General features: G+C 44.9%; 1 protein-coding gene across 1 annotated transcript in view; it reads right to left on the reverse strand.

The window, feature by feature from the left end:
* DNAJA3 (DnaJ heat shock protein family (Hsp40) member A3) overlaps positions 1 to 17,463 on the reverse strand; it is a 49,736-nt gene that overhangs the window by 16,236 nt on the left and 16,037 nt on the right. Inside the window, exons 3-10 of the mRNA XM_038762731.1 lie at positions 17,218 to 17,301; positions 15,314 to 15,514; positions 13,813 to 13,965; positions 12,291 to 12,438; positions 10,498 to 10,562; positions 9,641 to 9,769; positions 3,783 to 3,898; positions 1,533 to 1,630 (exon numbers count right to left, since the gene is read on the reverse strand). Of these exons, the coding sequence (XP_038618659.1) occupies positions 1,533 to 1,630; positions 3,783 to 3,898; positions 9,641 to 9,769; positions 10,498 to 10,562; positions 12,291 to 12,438; positions 13,813 to 13,965; positions 15,314 to 15,514; positions 17,218 to 17,301 (994 nt within the window). The remainder of the gene's footprint in view (positions 1 to 1,532; positions 1,631 to 3,782; positions 3,899 to 9,640; positions 9,770 to 10,497; positions 10,563 to 12,290; positions 12,439 to 13,812; positions 13,966 to 15,313; positions 15,515 to 17,217; positions 17,302 to 17,463) is intronic.

Raw genomic sequence — 17,463 nt, forward strand, 5'->3', positions numbered from 1 at the left:
AAGCGCTCAATAAATATGATTGATGATGATGATGATGATTATATTGTACCTACCCTGCTATTTAGCACATATTTAAGCGCTTAACAAAGACCACACCTATTATTCGATTATCATATTCTCGTCCCTGAGGTCCCACACAGCAAGGGGCAGAACTAGTAGAAGAGCCCAGACTGCCTGATGCCCAGAGTGACAGTGTTACCCCTAGGCATTGCCTTTCTGGTGCTTCTCCAAGACGATTTGGTCACAGTGGCAGCACGGACTAGTGAAAAGCACACAGGTCTGGGAATCAAAGGACCTGGATTCTAATCTTCCTGTATTTCAGCAACTATTGCAACCGAACCTGGGAGGATAAGACCTTACACTGTAAGCTCGTTGTGGGCAGGAATGTACCTGCTATATTGTTATATAAGCCAAGAGAAGCAGCGTGGCTTAGTGGAAAGAGCCAGGCTTGGGAATCAAAGGTCACGGGTTCTAATCCTAGCTCCGCTGCTTGTCAGCTGGGTGACTTTGGGCAAGTCTTTTAGACTGTGAGCCCACTGTTGGGTAGGGACTGTCTCTTTATGTTGCCAATTTGTACTTCCCAAGCGCTTAGTACAGTGCTCTGCACATAGTAAGCGCTCAATAAATACGATTGATGATGATGAAGTCACTTAACTTCTCTGTGCCTCAGTTACCTCATCTGGAGAATGGGCTCGAAGACTGTGAGCCCCACGTGGGACACCCTGATTACCTTGTATCTCTCCCAGAGCTTGGAACAGTGCTTGGCACTTAGTAAGCTCTTAACAAATATCATTATTATTATTATTATATTGTATTCTCCTAAGTGCTTAGTACAATGCTTGGCACTTAGTAGGCTCTTAACAAATATCATTATTATTATTATTATTCTATTGTACTCTCCTAAGTGCTTAGTACAATGCTTGGCACTTAGTAGGCTCTTAACAAATACCATTATTATTATTATTACATTGTACTCTCCTAAGTGCTTAGCACAATGCTCTGAACCTAGTAAGCACTCAGTAAACATGACTGACAGACTGATTTATAATTTCATTTTCAAAGAAAATATCATTTTGATCATTTAATTATGTTGATAGGGGCCCCATCGTAATTGATTGTTTGGTCCTTCATTCATTCATAATTGCATTTATTGAGCGCTTACTGGGCGCAGAGCACTGCACTTAGCGCTTGGGAGAGTATAATATAACAATAAACCGACAAGCCCGCAGCGAGCTTACTGTTTTGAGAACTGCCAGGTGAGTGCCACAATCTTTACACAAATAGAGTCGGGCAGGAAAGAACATTTTAATCTCTTCAACCATTTCTACCTGCACATCTGTTCCCAATTCTAACCCGCTCAGTTCCCATCCAAACAGCAACGCTTTTCCTAAGGTCCAGAATTCCAGGCACACCGAAGTACTTCAGTCGAAAAATAAATTTTCCTGTTCTCTCGCCACAGAAAATCGAGAACAAAGATCCCTGATCCCACTTAGCCGTATCTGCATTAAGGGCGTTTCCCGGGAAGTCCTTACCGGTGGTTGTATTTGTGACTCCATTGACTGTGCCTTCTACTTCAGCCTCGTCCTCTGCATAACTCAGCATCAGACTTTGCTGCCTGCTTGTCAGCCTCCTGGGAGACAAAGAGGAATTATTACTCATTTACTCCCTTGGGGTTCATTTCCTGTCACTCGGTGGTTCCGTACTCTCCGTGTTCCTCTCCTCTAGTACTATGTCCCTTATTGAAGGCACATCTCCTCCGAGAACCGGGCCCCTCCTTTCCTCTTCCCCCACTCCCTTCTGCGTTGCCCGGACTTGCTCCCTTGGTTCTTCCCTCCTCCCAGCCCCACAATGCTTATGTACATAACTGTAATTCATTTATTTGGACCGATGTCTGCCTCCCCGCTCTAGACTGTAAGCTTGTTGTGGGCAGGGAATGTGTCTGTTGTTGCTTTGTACTTTCCCAAGCTCACACAGTAAGCGCTCAGTAAATACGAGCTCCGGAACTCCCTTCCCCTGTCGTTTGAGAGACGCCCCCGCCCCTCCTTCCTGTCCCCCTCATCCCCCTCTCCGTCCCCCCGTCTTACCTCCTTCCCTTCCCCACAGCACCTGTATATATGTATATATGTTTGTACATATTTATTACTCTATTTATTTTACTTGTACATATCTATTCTATTTATTTTATTTTGTTTGGTTTTGTTCTGTCTCCCCCTTCTAGACTGTGAGCCCACTGTTGGGTAGGGACCGCCTCTATATGTTGCCAACTTGTACTTCCCAAGCGCTTAGTACAGTGCTCTGCACACAGTAAGCGCTCAATAAATACGACTGATCGATTGAAGTACTCAATAAATACCTGTGATTGATTGCCTAGCCTTCACGTCACCCACAGAAGTATAGTTCAGAACATCTGGACTTTTTTTGTACTGAGGCTGCTTATGTGTTCTTAAGCAAAATGCATGAAACCCTAAGAACTATTCAATGAGGAGCAACACCGTAGTGTAACATTAGAAAGTAAAGTCAGGGGCTACTTTTCCCTACTGCAATTCAGTAACTGGAAACCGAAACAGTCTGTAGTATGTTCCAGATTTTTCATTTGTCACATCATCTTCTTAGAGACGATACAACAATTGTCATTGGGTTCCAAAAAAAATACCAAAAACTCAATTATTCAGGCTACCTACACTTCCAGGCTGGTGCTGCTTCAGTGTATATGGGATAATCTGAGTTTGAGAACTGACACCTCAGTTCTCACTGCTTTTTCTAACTCTTCTTCCTCTCCGTTCTGTGCCAGGACAAATACCCTCCTCTGCACCTTTATTTACTCTTGGTTATAAATTATTGGCGGGCGTGGGTCATTTTTCCTTTTTACATTAATTTGCTCAGTGCATTTTCCGTGTACCCTGCTCACATACAAGGCATTAATAGTGTGGAATGACGATGGGTGTCACGTCTTAAATAGAAAAAACTCCCAAGTGGGAAATTGTCCTTCAGGCACAAACAGCAATAGCATTCCTTAATACCGAATTTATAAAGCCAAATCAAATCCTGTTGAGAAGCACCAGTAAAACTGGAGTGGTCCCCAAGTTAAATAAGTGCCCTGCTCACTACAGGGATGCTCAGGTATTGGAGAAGCAGTACGGACTAGTGTGAGAGCAGTCACCTATGAGTCAGAGGATCTGGGTTCTTACCTCAGCTCCATCATGTACCTGCCGTGCGACCTTGGGCAAGTCACTTAACTTCACTTTGCCCCTGTTCCCTCATCTACAAAATGCGCATTCAATACCTGTCCATTCATTCAATCGTATTTATTGAGCGCTTACTGTGTGCAGAGCACTGTACTAACTGCTTGGGAAGTACACGCTGGCAACATATAAAGCCGGTCCCTACCCAACAACGGGCTCACAGTCTAGAAGGGGGAGACAGACAACAAAACATATGACAACCCAAAACATTTGTTCACCTACCTACTTTTGACTGTGAGAGCCATGTGGGCCACGATTTATCATGTATCTATCCCAGCGCTTAGAACAAATATCACAATTATTATTACTATTGTCAAAAGGACTTTCTGAAGAATTCAATAAAATGTTATCTTAATATGGCTCACCACTAATTCTTGGCGTAATCTTTTTAAGCCATGGCATAAAATGAGTTTTTAGGGGACTCTCTCAGATAGGAGGGTAAAGCAAAAGAATGCCCATCCTCACTTACAGCAATTTATTTGGTGCTCCAAGGTGAGGGGCTTAGCAGACTTCAATCCCCGACCTTACCGAGTTACTTACTTGGGAACCTTAATCTTGATGTGAATGTAGTGGTCTCCGTAGCCGTAGCTATTAACTCTGGGGATTCCTTTCCCACCCATCCGAATTTTCTCATCTGCCTGAATCCCAGGGGGAATCTAGAAAACAGAAAAAAGGTTTCAAATGAGTGTTTCATAAAAAGACCAGTTCAAGTCTCTTTAATGAAAATGCCTTTTGGTCTTTCTACCGACTGTCTAATCAAAATAAGGCACCGGAAATTTCTCACGCAGGAAGTAGGTGTTAGACTCTCCCGAGAACTCAGTACAGTGCTCTGCACATAGGGATCAATAAATACCATTGATTGATTGATTGATTAAGGAACATGAACTGGGGGGGGAGAGACAGTCGCCCAGCATCAGCAAGGGGTGGCATAGGATATGCCTCCCCCTCTAGACTGTAAGCTCGTTGTGGGCAGGGAATGTCAGTTTATTGTTATACTGTACTCTGTCAAGCGCTTAATAAATACGACTGAATGAACGACTGAATGAAAGTCTGAATCCAGAGGTTGAGCATGAGAAAGAGGAAGGTTATTAGCCAGCATATAAAATCATGACTGGAGCCATTTACAATCTGTTAGTCATTTTCATCATCATCAGTTTATTCAAAAACAACAACAACAAAGAATCGCTCATACTAAAGACCTTAATTCCTTCTGAACCTACCAATCCGTGTGGAAAACCACAGGCCTGGGAGTGAGAAGACTTGGGTTCTACTCCCAGTGTTGCCACTTGCCTTCTGCGAGACCTTGAGCAAGTCATTAACTCGCCTGTGCCTGTTTCCTGTCCCATGTAATAATAATAATAATAATGTTGGTATTTATTAAGCGCTTACTGTGTGCCAAGCACTGTTCTAAGCACTGGGGGGATACAAGGTAATCAAGATTGTCCCATGTGGGGCCCACAATCTTGATTCCTATTTTACAGATGAGGGAACTGAGGCACAGAGAAGTTAAGTGACTTGCCCAAAGTCACACAGCTGAGAAGTGGCAGAGCCGGCATTAGAACCCATGACCTCTGACTCCCAAGCCCGGGCTCTTTCCACTGAGCCACGCTGCTTCCCCAGCAGTACTTAGTACAGTGCTCTGCACACAGTAAGCGCTCAATAAAGACCACTGACTGACTGCCTGTAAAAATGGGGATTAAATGACTGCTCTCGTTCCCCACTTGGATTGTAAACCCCTTTGGGATTGGCACTGTATCCAATCTGCTTATACTGAAATCTATCCCAACATTTAACATAGGGCTTGGCACGCAGTAAGTGCTTAATAAACACCATTATTATTATTATTATTATTGAGCACCTACTGTTTACAGAGCACTGTACTAAGCACTTGGGAGTCAGAAGGCTCTGTGTCGCCTTGGACAAGTCGCTTTGCTTCTCTGTGCCGCAGTTACCTCATCTGTAAAGTAGGGATTAAGACTACGAGCCCTATGTAGGCCAGGGACTGTGTCCCACCTGATTATCTTGTATCTAACCCAGCACTCAGTACAGTGCCTGGCACATAGCAGGCGCTTAACAAATACCATTAAAAACCCAAAACAAAAATAAACAACAACAAAAAAGAAAAAACAAAACCAAGAACATGGAGTTAATCCTCAAATTGCGTGTCTGTGAATATCTTTATTGAAGGGTAATGTGTTTATGTACTACGGTATTTAATAAGCACTGATTTTGTGCTAAGAGCTGGGGTATTTAAGATAGAATCAGATTGGGCACAGTCACTGACCCACATTACCCTAACTGGCTTTGTCAATATCATCACAAAATAGTAACCGTAATGCTAATGATAACGACAATAATAACTTGGTTACTTTTAAGCGCGTCCGACACGCTAAGCACTGTATTAAGTGCTGGGGTAGATATAGTTACTGCCCCACAGAGTTTCTGACCCAATTTTACAGATGAAGGAACTGGGGCACAGAGAAGTTAAGCGACTTTCCCAAGACCACACAGCAGGCAAGCGGTGGAGCTGGGATGGGAATGTCGATCACGTACGCGCCACTTCACACTTGCCTAGATCCACACTGCCAATTTTTCAGCTGTCAGCCCCAGACGCCCCAAAAAGGCTGCGGGTCCCAATCTTCCACATCACTCCTCCCTTCTCTCCTGGCTGTGACTCATTCCTGCCATCTCTCACCCCCCTAGTCCCCCTCGTTCCAAAATAATAATAATAATAATGGCATTAAATGGCTAATAAGGGATAAGCACTGGGGTAGATACAAGCGCTTCCTACAGTGCTCTGCCCAAAGTCAGCGCTCAGTAAATACCACTGCTTGAGAATCAAATCAGGCACAGTGTCTGTCCCACCAGGGACTCACGATAAACAACAGTCTTATCCTTATTTTCCAGATGAGGGGATGAAGTACGGAGAGGTGAACCTGGCAGTTTATAGGTTAAGGAAGCTTAAGTTGTAGGTTAGACTAGATTGTAAGCTCACTGTAGGCAGGGAATGTGTCTACTCTGTTATATTGTACATAACAATAATACAATAATAATACATTACTGTTCATTCATTCATTCATTCAATCTGTGGACAGAGCACTGTACTAAGCGCTTGGGAAGTACAAGCTGGCAACACATAGAGACGGTCCCCACCCAACAGTGGGCTCACAGTCTAGAAGTTATACAATAATAATAATGATGGCATTTATTAAGCACTTACTATGTGCAAAGCACTGTTCTAAGCGCTGGGGAGGTTACAAGGTGATCAGGTTGTCCTACTGGGGGCTCACAATCTTAATCCCCACTTTACAGATGAGGTAACTGAGGCCCAGAGAAGTTAAGTGACTTGCCCAAAGTCACACAGCTGACAATTGGCGGAGCGGGGATTCGAACCCATGAACTCTGACTCCAAAGCCCGGGCTCTTTCCACTGAGCCACGCTGCTTCCCCAAGCTGCTCTCTCAAGCGCTTAGTATAGTGTTCTGCACACAGTTAAGAGAAGCGGCGTGGCTCGGTGGGAAGAGCCCGGGCTTTGGAGTCAGAGGTCATGGGTTCGAATCCCAGCTCTGCCAATTGTCAGGCGTATGACTTTGAGCAAGTCACTTCACTTCTCTGGGCCTCAGTTACCTCATCTGTAAAATGGGGATTAAGACTGTGAGCCCCACGTGGGACAACCTGATCCCCTTGTATCCCCCCCAGTGCTTAGAACAGTGCTTTGCACATAGTAAGCGCTCAATAAATACGAATGAATGAATGAATGCTCAATAAATACCACTGATTGATTAAGTGACCTGCCCAAGGTCTTCCAGCTGGACATGGGCAAGGCTAGGCTTAGACTCATGCCCTCCTGACTACTAGCCCTGTGCTCTCTTCACTAGGAGACACTACTTTTCAACACTCTCTTGGGGCTACTAACTCAAATATTCACATTTCATCTCGGTATTTCTTCAATCATCATTCCCCATTTTTATTACTGGGGTCTTTTTTCTTGTATTTTGTCCAAAATCCTAACTTTGCCGTAGTTCGTTTCAGTGCTCAAAAGAGAAATAGAGTTGGCCAGGATTCACAGACTCATTACGTAACAAGCGCTTAGTATAGTGTTCTGCACACAGTTAAGTGCTCAATAAATACCACTGATTAAGTGACCTGCCCAAGTCTTCCAGCTGGCCATGGGCAAAGCTAGGCTTAGACTCATGCCCTCCTGACTACTAGCCCTGTGCTCTCTTCACTAGGAGACACTACTTTTCAACCGCCTCTTGGGGCTACTAACTCAAATATTCACATTTCAGCTCGGTATTTCTTCAATCATCAGTCTCCATTTTTATTACTGGGGTCTTTTTTCTTATGTTTTGTCCAAAATCCTAACTGCCGTAGTTCGTTTCAGTGCTCAAAAAAGAAATAGAGTCGGCCAGGATTCACAGACTCATTACGTAAGTAACAAGCGCTTAATATAGTGTTCTGCACACAGTTAAGTGCTCAATAAATACCATTGATTGATTAAGTGACCTGCCCAAGGTCTTCCAGCTGGCCATGGGCAAAGCTAGGCTTAGACTCATACCCTCCTGACTACTGGCCCTGTGCTCTCTTCACTAGGAGACACTACTGTTCAACAACCTCTTGGGGCTACTAACTCAAATATTAACACTTCATCTCGGTATTTCTTCAATCATCATTCCCCATTTTTATTACTGGGGTCTTTTTTCTTGTGTTTTTGTCCAAAATCCTAACTTTGCCGTAGTTCGTTTCAGCGCTCAAAAAAGAAATAGAGTCGGCCAGGATTCACAGACTCATTACGTAACAAGCGCTTAGTATAGTGTTCTGCACACAGTTAAGTGCTCAATAAATACCACTGATTGATTAAGTGACCTGCCCAAGGTCTTCCAGCTGGCCATGGGCAAAGCTAGGCTTAGACTCATGCCCTCCTGACTACTAGCCCTGTGCTCTCTTCACTAAGAGACACTACTTTTCAACAGTCTCTTGGGGCTACTAACTCAAATATTCACATTTCATCCCGGTATTTCTTCAATCACCATTCCCCATTTTTATTACTGGGGTCTTTTTTCTTGTGTTTCTGTCCAAAATCCTAACTTTGCCGTAGTTCGTTTCAGCGCTCAAAAAAGAAATAGAGTCGGCCAGGATTCACAGACTCATTACGTAAGTAACAAGCCTACTTTTTTTTTGAAGGTCTGTCCTTGTGATTAATGGTCTTGGAAAATGCAAGACAAAATGAGTCCTGCAACACTGTAAAATAAACCGGAGATTTGGAATCGATATTGTAGTTTTCAGAGGATCCTATTTTGAAATGCACAAAATAGTGGTGATCCCATTATAGAGAAGCAGCAGTGCGGCCCAGTGGAGAGAGCACGGGCCTGGGACTCGGTAGGAACTGGGTTCTAACCCCGGCACTTGTCTGCTGCGTGACCTTGGGCAAGTCGCTTCACTTCTCTGTGCTTCGGTTACCTCACCTGTAAAATGGAGATTAAGACGGCGAGCCCTATGTGGGACAGGGACTGTGCCCAACCCGATTACCTTGTATCTACCCAAGTGCTCAGTACAGTGCCTGGCTGTCTTTATACAGAAGCAGCGTGGCTCAGTGGAAAGAGTCCGGGCTTTGGAGTCAGAGGTCACGGGTTCAAATCCCAGCTCCGCCAACTGTCAGCTGCGTGTCTTTGGGCAAGTCACTTAACTTCTCTGTGCCTCAGTTCCCTCATCTGTAAAATGGGGATTAAGACTGTGAGCCCCCCGTGGGACAACCTGATCACCTTGTAACCTCCCCAGTGCTTAGAACAGTGCTTTGCACGTAGTAAACACTCAATAAATACCATTATTATTATTATGGGTTCAAATCCCAGCTCCGCCACTTGTCAGCTGTGTGGCCTTGGGCAAGTCACTTCACTGGGCCTGTTACCTCATATTCTATTTCTATTTATTTTATTTTGTTAGTATGTTTGGTTTTGTTCTCTGTCTCCCCCTTTTAGACTGTGAGCCCACTGTTGGGTAGGGACTGTCTCTATATGTTGCCAACTTGTACTTCCCAAGCGCTTAGTACAGTGCTCTGCACACAGTAAGCGCTCAATAAATACGATTGATTGATCTGTAAAATGGGAATGAAGACTGTGAGCCCCCCGTGGGGCAACCTGATCACCCTGTAACCTCCCCAGCGCTTAGAACAGTGCTTTGCACATAGTAAGCGCTTAATAAATGCCATTATTATCATCTATAGAGTACAATGAATAAATGTGATTATTTTTCTTCTCCTCTGGGCAGAATAAGCATGGTCACCAACTCGCAGTGCCACAGATAAAGAAAGACGCTTGACTCTTCTGACGCTTGAGCCCAGAAGTCAGAAGTTAAACTTCCGTAACAGTTGTCTTCTTCCCACGGAAGGACGGCCCTTACCATGATATTGATAGTCTCGTACAGCCCCTGAGCTCTGGTCGTTCCACCGAGAATGGCCTGAGCTACCGAAATATAGAGCTCCGAGTGGATGTCTGCTCCATCTCTCCTGAATACGGGGCTCTTCTGCACCTAAAGCCAAATAATAAAGAAAATGATTCACATCATCTAAGGGACGGTTTAGCCGAGTGAGATCAATTGACTACAATTCCCTGCCCGGGCTCTCTACCTAAGAAGCAACTTGAGTTCCCCTCTCTCACAGTGCCTACGAGTCCGTTTTGAAATAGAATCATGCCTCATTTTACAGGTTTTGGATTAAACTGCCTCCAGACCTTCTGAGTAGGCCTGGTGCTATTAGAGGAGAGATACCTATTAATCCAAGAAGAGGGGAGGGGAAAAGGAGAGAAAAATTTAGGACTGGAAATCTTCCCAAGATTCTAGGTATGCAATTTTCTTCTTGCTGGAAAGATGCCGATTTAGGGAGGCAACACTTTTTACACCTTCAGGTATTACATCCATCGGTACAAAGTTTTCAGGTCTAAAGAGCAAGCGGGAGGCATTTTTCTCCTCTCCCTTTCTCACCCGGGCTCACTTTCACTGTACTAAGCGCTTAGTACAGTGCTCTGCACATAGTAAGCGCTCAATAAATACGATTGATTGATTGATTGATTGACTTTCCCCACTGTCTGACTTCAAATGAAGAGCCTGAATGCTACTCCTAACTTAGAGGTTGATGTTTTCCCTTGGAAATCCTCATTCCAACGCGCCGCTTCCCCAGTCCACGATCCAATCCGAAGAAAAACTGGCCCCAGAGCAGTGGTGGTATAACGTGGCTATGCAGAAGAGGGTCCGGTACGTACCCTGAATGTGATGAACACTTCTTTTTTCCCTATGGGCATTCTGACGGTCTGGCCATCCTCAACTCCTAGAATAGGAACAGTCCCGAAAAGAACGGTTTCTGAGTTTTGTCTTCCCAAAAGGCCCTCTTCTCCACTTCTGCATTTCAAGTATTCATCAGAAACCCAAGTTCTCATTCCTCTTACGGTTCTGTCACCACAATTCACTCATTCATTCATTCAATCGTATTTATTGAGCGCTTACTGTGTGCAGGGCACTGTACTAAGCACTTGGGAAGTACAAGCTGGCAACATATAAGAGACGGTCCCTACCCAACAACGGGCTCACAGTCTAGAAGGGAGAGACAGACAACAAAACAAAACATCTGGACAGGTGTCAAGTCGTCAGAACAAATGGAATTAAAACTAAATGCACATCATTAACAAAATAGAATAGTAAAGGTGTGCAAGTAAAATAAATGGAGTAATAAATCTATGAAAACATATATACTACATCACCCCAAACGGTAATGCTTTTTTTTTTTTTAATTTGTTATGTGCTTCCTACAGGCCAGGTACTGTGCTAAGTGCTGGGGTAGATACGAAATAATCGGGTGGGACACAGTCTCTGGCCCACATGGAGCTCAGAGTCTTAATTCCCATTTTACAGATGAGGTAACTGAAGCACAGAGAAGTAACGCTTTTTTTAAAAAAATTTGTTATGTGCTTCCTACAGGCCAGGTACTGTACTAAGTGCTGCGGTAGATACAAAATAATCAGGTGGGACACAGTCTCTGGCCCACATGGAGCTCAGAGTCTTAATTCCCATTTTACAGATGAGGTAACTGAAGCACAGAGAAGTAACTTTTTTTTAAAAAAAATTTGTTATGTGCTTCCTACAGGCCAGGTACTGTACTAAGTGCTGGGGTAGATACGAAGTAATCGGGTGGGACAGTCTCTGGCCCACATGGAGCTCAGAGTCTTAATTCCCATTTTACAGATGAGGTAACTGAAGCACAGAGAAGTAACGCTTTTTTTTTTTTTAATTTGTTATGTGCTTCCTACAGGCCAGGTACTGTACTAAGTGCTGGGGTAGATACAAAATAATCAGGTGGGACACAGTCTCTGGCCCACATGGAGCTCAGAGTCTTAATTCCCATTTTACAGATGAGGTAACTGAAGCACAGAGAAGTAACATTTTTTTAAAAAAAAATTTGTTACGTGCTTCCTATAGGCCAGGTACCGTACTAAGTGCTGGGGTAGATACGAAGTAATCGGGTGGGACACAGTCTCTGGCCCACATGGGGCTGAGAGTCTTAATTCCCATTTTACAGATGAGGTAACTGAAGCACAGAGAAGTTGAGTGACTTGCTCAAAGTCACAAAGCAGACGAGTGGCAGAGCCGGGATTAGAACCCAGGTCTTCTGACTTCCAAGCCTGTGCTCTGTCCACTAGGCCACATTGCTTCTCAAAGTTCAAAAGTCCTCTTTCTACAGCCTAGACTGATTCGCAAGTGATCCGTGAGGGGTGTTACTCTCTACCCCCTAGCCATTGCCAGAAACTTGGGCCCCTGTTCACCAGAAGACACACTGCCTGAATTGGGAACCGCCCCTAAAGATACCCCAGAGGACCTGACACAACTGAGGAGTCGTTCTTTTGAACGACGTCTTTAGAGGAAAGAATGAAAGGGCATCGTCGATTCATCAGCCGCCAAGGTAATGAGCCAGCACTCGAGCACTCCGGCTCTCCCCCGCCTCATCCATCACCCCCCACCTGGTCGTCCCCACGGCAGGACTGTCGAGACCGTAAGAACCGACCTGCTGGGACGGGGATCACCACCTTCTTCTTCTGCTTGGTCTGTCCCGTTCCTCGGCACATGACGCAGGGCGTCGTCACGATGGCCCCGCGGCCGCCGCATCGCCGGCACGTCGAGCGCATCACGAAGGGGCCGGTGTTTATGGTTTCCTGTTGATTGGGAAGGAGTGGCGAAAGGGAATCACCTTCCATGTCTAGGGAGCAGCCTTTAAATTTCAAGCCTCTTGGAATGTGCACTCATTCGGTCGTATTTATTGAGCGCTTACTGTGTGCAAAGCACTGTAGTCTAGAGATGAGCTCACAGTCCAGAGTGAAGAGTGCACCGTTTGTGCACTTTTGGGATTGCTTCCTGGGGGCGAAACCATTCTACATTTTAAGGGGACCCCCCGGTATCATATCCAAAATATCATTTGGGAAAGCAATGGTGAACCACTTTCTTCTTAATTCCTGCCAGAATTGACCCAGCTCCTCTCCCAAGGAATTTCAGAGGATTCTACACGGCCAAGATCAGTCACGAAAAATCACATCACCCACTCAGAACATACAACAATCAATCAATCAGAGGTATGTATTGAGTGCTCACTTTGAGTAGAGCACTGTACTAAGCGCTTGGTAAAGTACAGTACAACAGAATGAGCTTACAAATCTAGAGGGGAAGCTGACATTAAATTAAATTATGCATATGTACATAAGTGGTGTGGGGCTGAGGATGGGGGTGAGTTATCTAATGCTTATAGGGTACAGCCCAGTAGGGGAAAAGAAGGCTTAGTCAGGGAAGGTCTCTTGGAAGAGATGTGGTATAATAAGGCTTTGAAAGCGGGCAGAGCGACGCTCTGTTGTAAATGCAAAAATTTGGCCTGGGTGATTAAAAATTCTTGTAATAGCAAATCATCTTTCTCTACTTCAGTCAGAACTGTTACGGCCACCTTCGCTGCCAGCTTATCTGCAGGAAGTTGAAAGTCGCCTGGTTTCCTACGCGGAGATGCGTGGACTTGGTCCCTAAGGCAAGACCGGAATGTGGATATTCTGAACTAAAGGTGGGGTGCAGAGAGGAGCAGCCTGCCAGTCCTCCTCCTCTTGATTATGTTTGTTTCTATTTGGGGGGAAAATCATTTTTCAGCCACGTTGTTGATCATCTAAACCAAAGGATGGGAAAGGATGGGCCTTGCCTGGGAAACACAGTGGAGAGATTTTGATGCTCTAGACTGTAAACTCCCTCCCCTTTCAAAGCCTTATCGAAGGCACATCTCCTCCAGGAGGCCTTCCCTGACTAAGCCCTCCTTTCCTTTTCCCCTACTCTCTTCTGCGTCGCCCCGACTTGCTCCATTTATTCATCCTCTGCTCCGCAGCACTATTGATTTGATTTATTTATATTAATGTCAGTCTCCCACTCTAGACTGTAAGCTTGTTACGGACAGGAAATGCGTCTGTTATATTGTTATACCATTGATTGATTATTCGAGGAAAGTCCAGAGGTGAGCAGTTCGTGGTAAAAATGAGGATCAACTTAAAATCAGCTCTTACCATGCCGGTGCCATTGCAGTAATGGCACTGTTGCACTTTGGTGCCAGGTTCGTTTCCTTTGCCATCACATCGCTGACAAGTATCGTTCATGCTCACGGTGAACTCCTTGTTAATTCCCTTTGCAGCTTGAATGAATGTCAACTCCATGATGTACTAAACACAGTAAGAGACAGGACTGGACATTTAATCGATCTCTGGCAAACACTGTTCAACCCATTCTCTCCTGAATCAATCAATCATATTTATTGAGCGCTTACTGTGTGCAGAGCACTGTACTAAGCGCTTGGGAAGTCCAAGTTGGCAACATATAGAGACAGTCCCTACCCAACAGTGGGCTCACAGTCTAAAAGGGGGAGACAGAGAACAAAACCAAACATACTAACAAAATAAAATAAATAGAAATAGAAAGAAAATAGAATAAATTTCCTGAAGAAATCCTTCCCCTCGAAACCTCATCAAAGCAAGGGCGAGGTGCAGTACGTATACGGTAATGAACAGCCAACGGCGCAACTGAATTACTGATCTCTTCCAGTTGGGTAAAGACCTTCTGAAAACAACAGAGTTCAAATTTCAACGAACTGACATTCCTAGGCAAAACTCTGTTCAAGCCTGAAATTTTCACGTGATTTGAAACCGCAATGTAAGTCCCGTGTTTGACCTTTTCATTTTCCAAAAACGGCGTGATGATTTGACAAATCAGGGTCAGAGAGGAGAATGAACTGGTTTGCGATTACAGCATCTCAGCTTTCAATATCTAAATTACTGTAATATGTAGAGAAGCAGCGTGGCTCAGTGGCAAGAACCCAGATTTGGAAGTCACAGGCCATGGGTTCTAATCCCGCCCTCGCCACTTGTCAGCTGTGTGACCTTGGGCAAGTCACTTTGCTTCTCTGGGCTTCAGTGTCCTCATCTGTAAAATGGGGATGAAGACTGTGAGCCCCACGTAGGGCAACCTGATTACCTTGTATCTACCCCAGCGCTTAGAACAGTGTCTGGCACATAGTAAGCGCTTAACAAATACCAACATTATTATTATTATTATGTAAATGTATGTGTAGAAGCATCACAGCTGTAGGAGAAGCAGCGTGGCTCAGTGGAAAGAGCACGGGCTTTGGAGTCAGAGGTCATGGGTTCAAATCCCGGCTCCGCCATCTGTCAGCTGACTTTGGGCAAGCCACTTAACTTCTTTGTGCCTCAGTTATCTCATCTGTAAAATGGGGATTAACACTGTGAGCCCCCGTGGGACAACCTGATCACCCTGTAACCTCCCCAGCACTTAGAACAGTGCTTTGCACATAGTAAGCGCTTAACAAATACCATTATTGTTGTTGTTATTATTATTATTATTATTGCTGAGTACTGAAATACCACTGCAACAAAACAGCTCAGTGTAAATGATCCCAATTAAGCTGACCTGTCACCACACTGATCAGGACACCCACTGGATTCTATCGTATTTCCATTTCCTGACACATCCCAGGGCGGGCCACATAATCCTCACCTCCTGAGGCTGATCGAACACACTCTGGAAATCTCCAAAGGAAGAACCGGAAAACTCCCCAAAGATTTTCCTGAAGAGCTCCTCCGGGTCAACACTAGGGCCTCCTCGCCAATAGTTCTGCCCAGAGCCTCCCGTTCCAGGATCAAAGCCCGCGGAGCCATACGTATCGTACTGCTTTCGTTTCACTTCATCGCTTAATACCTGCAAATTAAACAGAAGGCAGTAATATTAGGGGGCTTGCCCAAAGGACCTTTTTTTTAAAGATACTTTCAATGGCTACTGCATTGACAGTTCTAGTTAAAGACAAAATATAATTCCGGCAAAGTATTGAAGCCAACAACTCTTGGCCGACATTTAGCATTGGATATAACTTGCCAACTGAATTTATTTAGTGGGCACCAGAAAGCAAAACAAGTATGAGCGCCTGCTTTGCTCTTATGTTAGGAGGCATAATTCTTTGAAGACCAACACAGTGGGTACTCCTTCTCTAATGTAAGGGTTGGATTCCGGTAGGACTCCGGAGTAAGGAAAACTGACATCTGAGCACTAACCCTGTGCCTTCTGCGCCATGCTTGCCCACAGCCATGTCATTCATTCATTTGATCGTACTTATTGAGCACTTACTGTGTTCAAAGCACTGTACTAAGCACTTGGGAGAATACAATATAACAACAAACACACATTCCTGCCCATAACGAGCTTGCTGTCGAGAGGGGAAGATAGACATTCATATAAAATAGACAAATAAATTAAGGATATATATATATATATATATGTGCTGTGAGGATGGGAGGGAGGATGAATGAAGGAGCAAGTAAGGGGGGCGCAAAAGGGATTGGGAGAAGAGGGGAGGAGGAAGGGAGGAATGGAGTGTCAGGGAAGGCTTCTGGGAGATGTGCCTTCAATAAAGCTTCTGTCTTCTGACGTGGCATTGCGATTCCTCAGGACAGATGCATGTTGTCAGAGGAATGTTCCCCAATTCTGTCATTGCGCTTTACCCAAAATGCTCACTCAAATCATGCAATGTGACAGAACTGACTGCCCTTCAAATTTATACTAACTGAAGATACGGTATCTAGGATTTCTAGGTTACCAGTTACTGGGCAATCCTTAGCTTCACCCCTTGCCACCACGCCCCCGCCCCCCAACACTCTCTCTCCAACCACAGCAAGAGGACTGTCTCTTCAAAAAGACTGGGATTTCAAAAACTCTGCCTGGATCACCATTAGACCCCTGAGCCACAATTTCTGGTTTATAGGATCAGTCCTGTGCCTGTCTGGGCCGTCCTAGAGGCCGGGAACGGGTCAGAGAAGCAGCGTGGCCTAGGCTCTCGCCCCGGCCCCCGTTTTAAGTCCTCGCCTCTGGCGGCTCCCACCTTCTGTCTCACCTAAAGTGACGGGAGATTTTAGGGAAAAAGGAGAACTAGAGCAGATCCTACTCCTGTTCTACAGCCCCAGAGGAATCCCTGGGGGTTACCCCCTTTCCTAAAGCCATATGTTTAAATCTCAAAAATTGCCACTGGGAACAGGGAAGGGGAAGATGCACAGTAGCCCTGAGCTAAAGGCCTGGGATTTGCAAGGCCAGCTCTGTCTAGGGAACACTGCCTTACGTACAACAGACAGCAAATGCCCATTTCTCTCTGTCAGGGCCCTGCCTTTTCAAACTACCCTCATGATGACCTCCCAGTCCCTTTCCCCCGTAATGCCATCCAAACCATCTTCCATATTTGCTGCTCTGGCTGTGCCCTCACTAACTGAGGAGGCTACTGTCACCTCTTGGAGGATGAGGCTTGTAAATTCATGAGGATTTATCTCTTGAAGTCAGTAGAGTGACAGCGGCTTGAGAGAGAGAGACAGTAAAAACCAACAGACCACAGCGTTGTTGACTTACACCAGTCAGATTACCTCATAGGCTTCTGCCAGATGTGAAAATTTCTCCTTGGCCTGAGGATCATCCTTATTGGTATCTGGGTGATATTTCTTGGCAAGCTAAGAAAAACATAAAAACCTCTTATCATGCCGTATCCATTTACAACGCTGCACAACACACTGTGTCATAAACTCTTTTGGACCCAAAAGTTTGGACTGACAGACTTCTATTTCAGTTGAGAAAAAAAAAATCTCACTCTGATACTACGGAACGCACAACTA

The sequence above is a fragment of the Tachyglossus aculeatus genome, chromosome 21, assembly GCF_015852505.1.
Source record: "Tachyglossus aculeatus isolate mTacAcu1 chromosome 21, mTacAcu1.pri, whole genome shotgun sequence".
Lineage (NCBI taxonomy): Eukaryota > Metazoa > Chordata > Mammalia > Monotremata > Tachyglossidae > Tachyglossus > Tachyglossus aculeatus.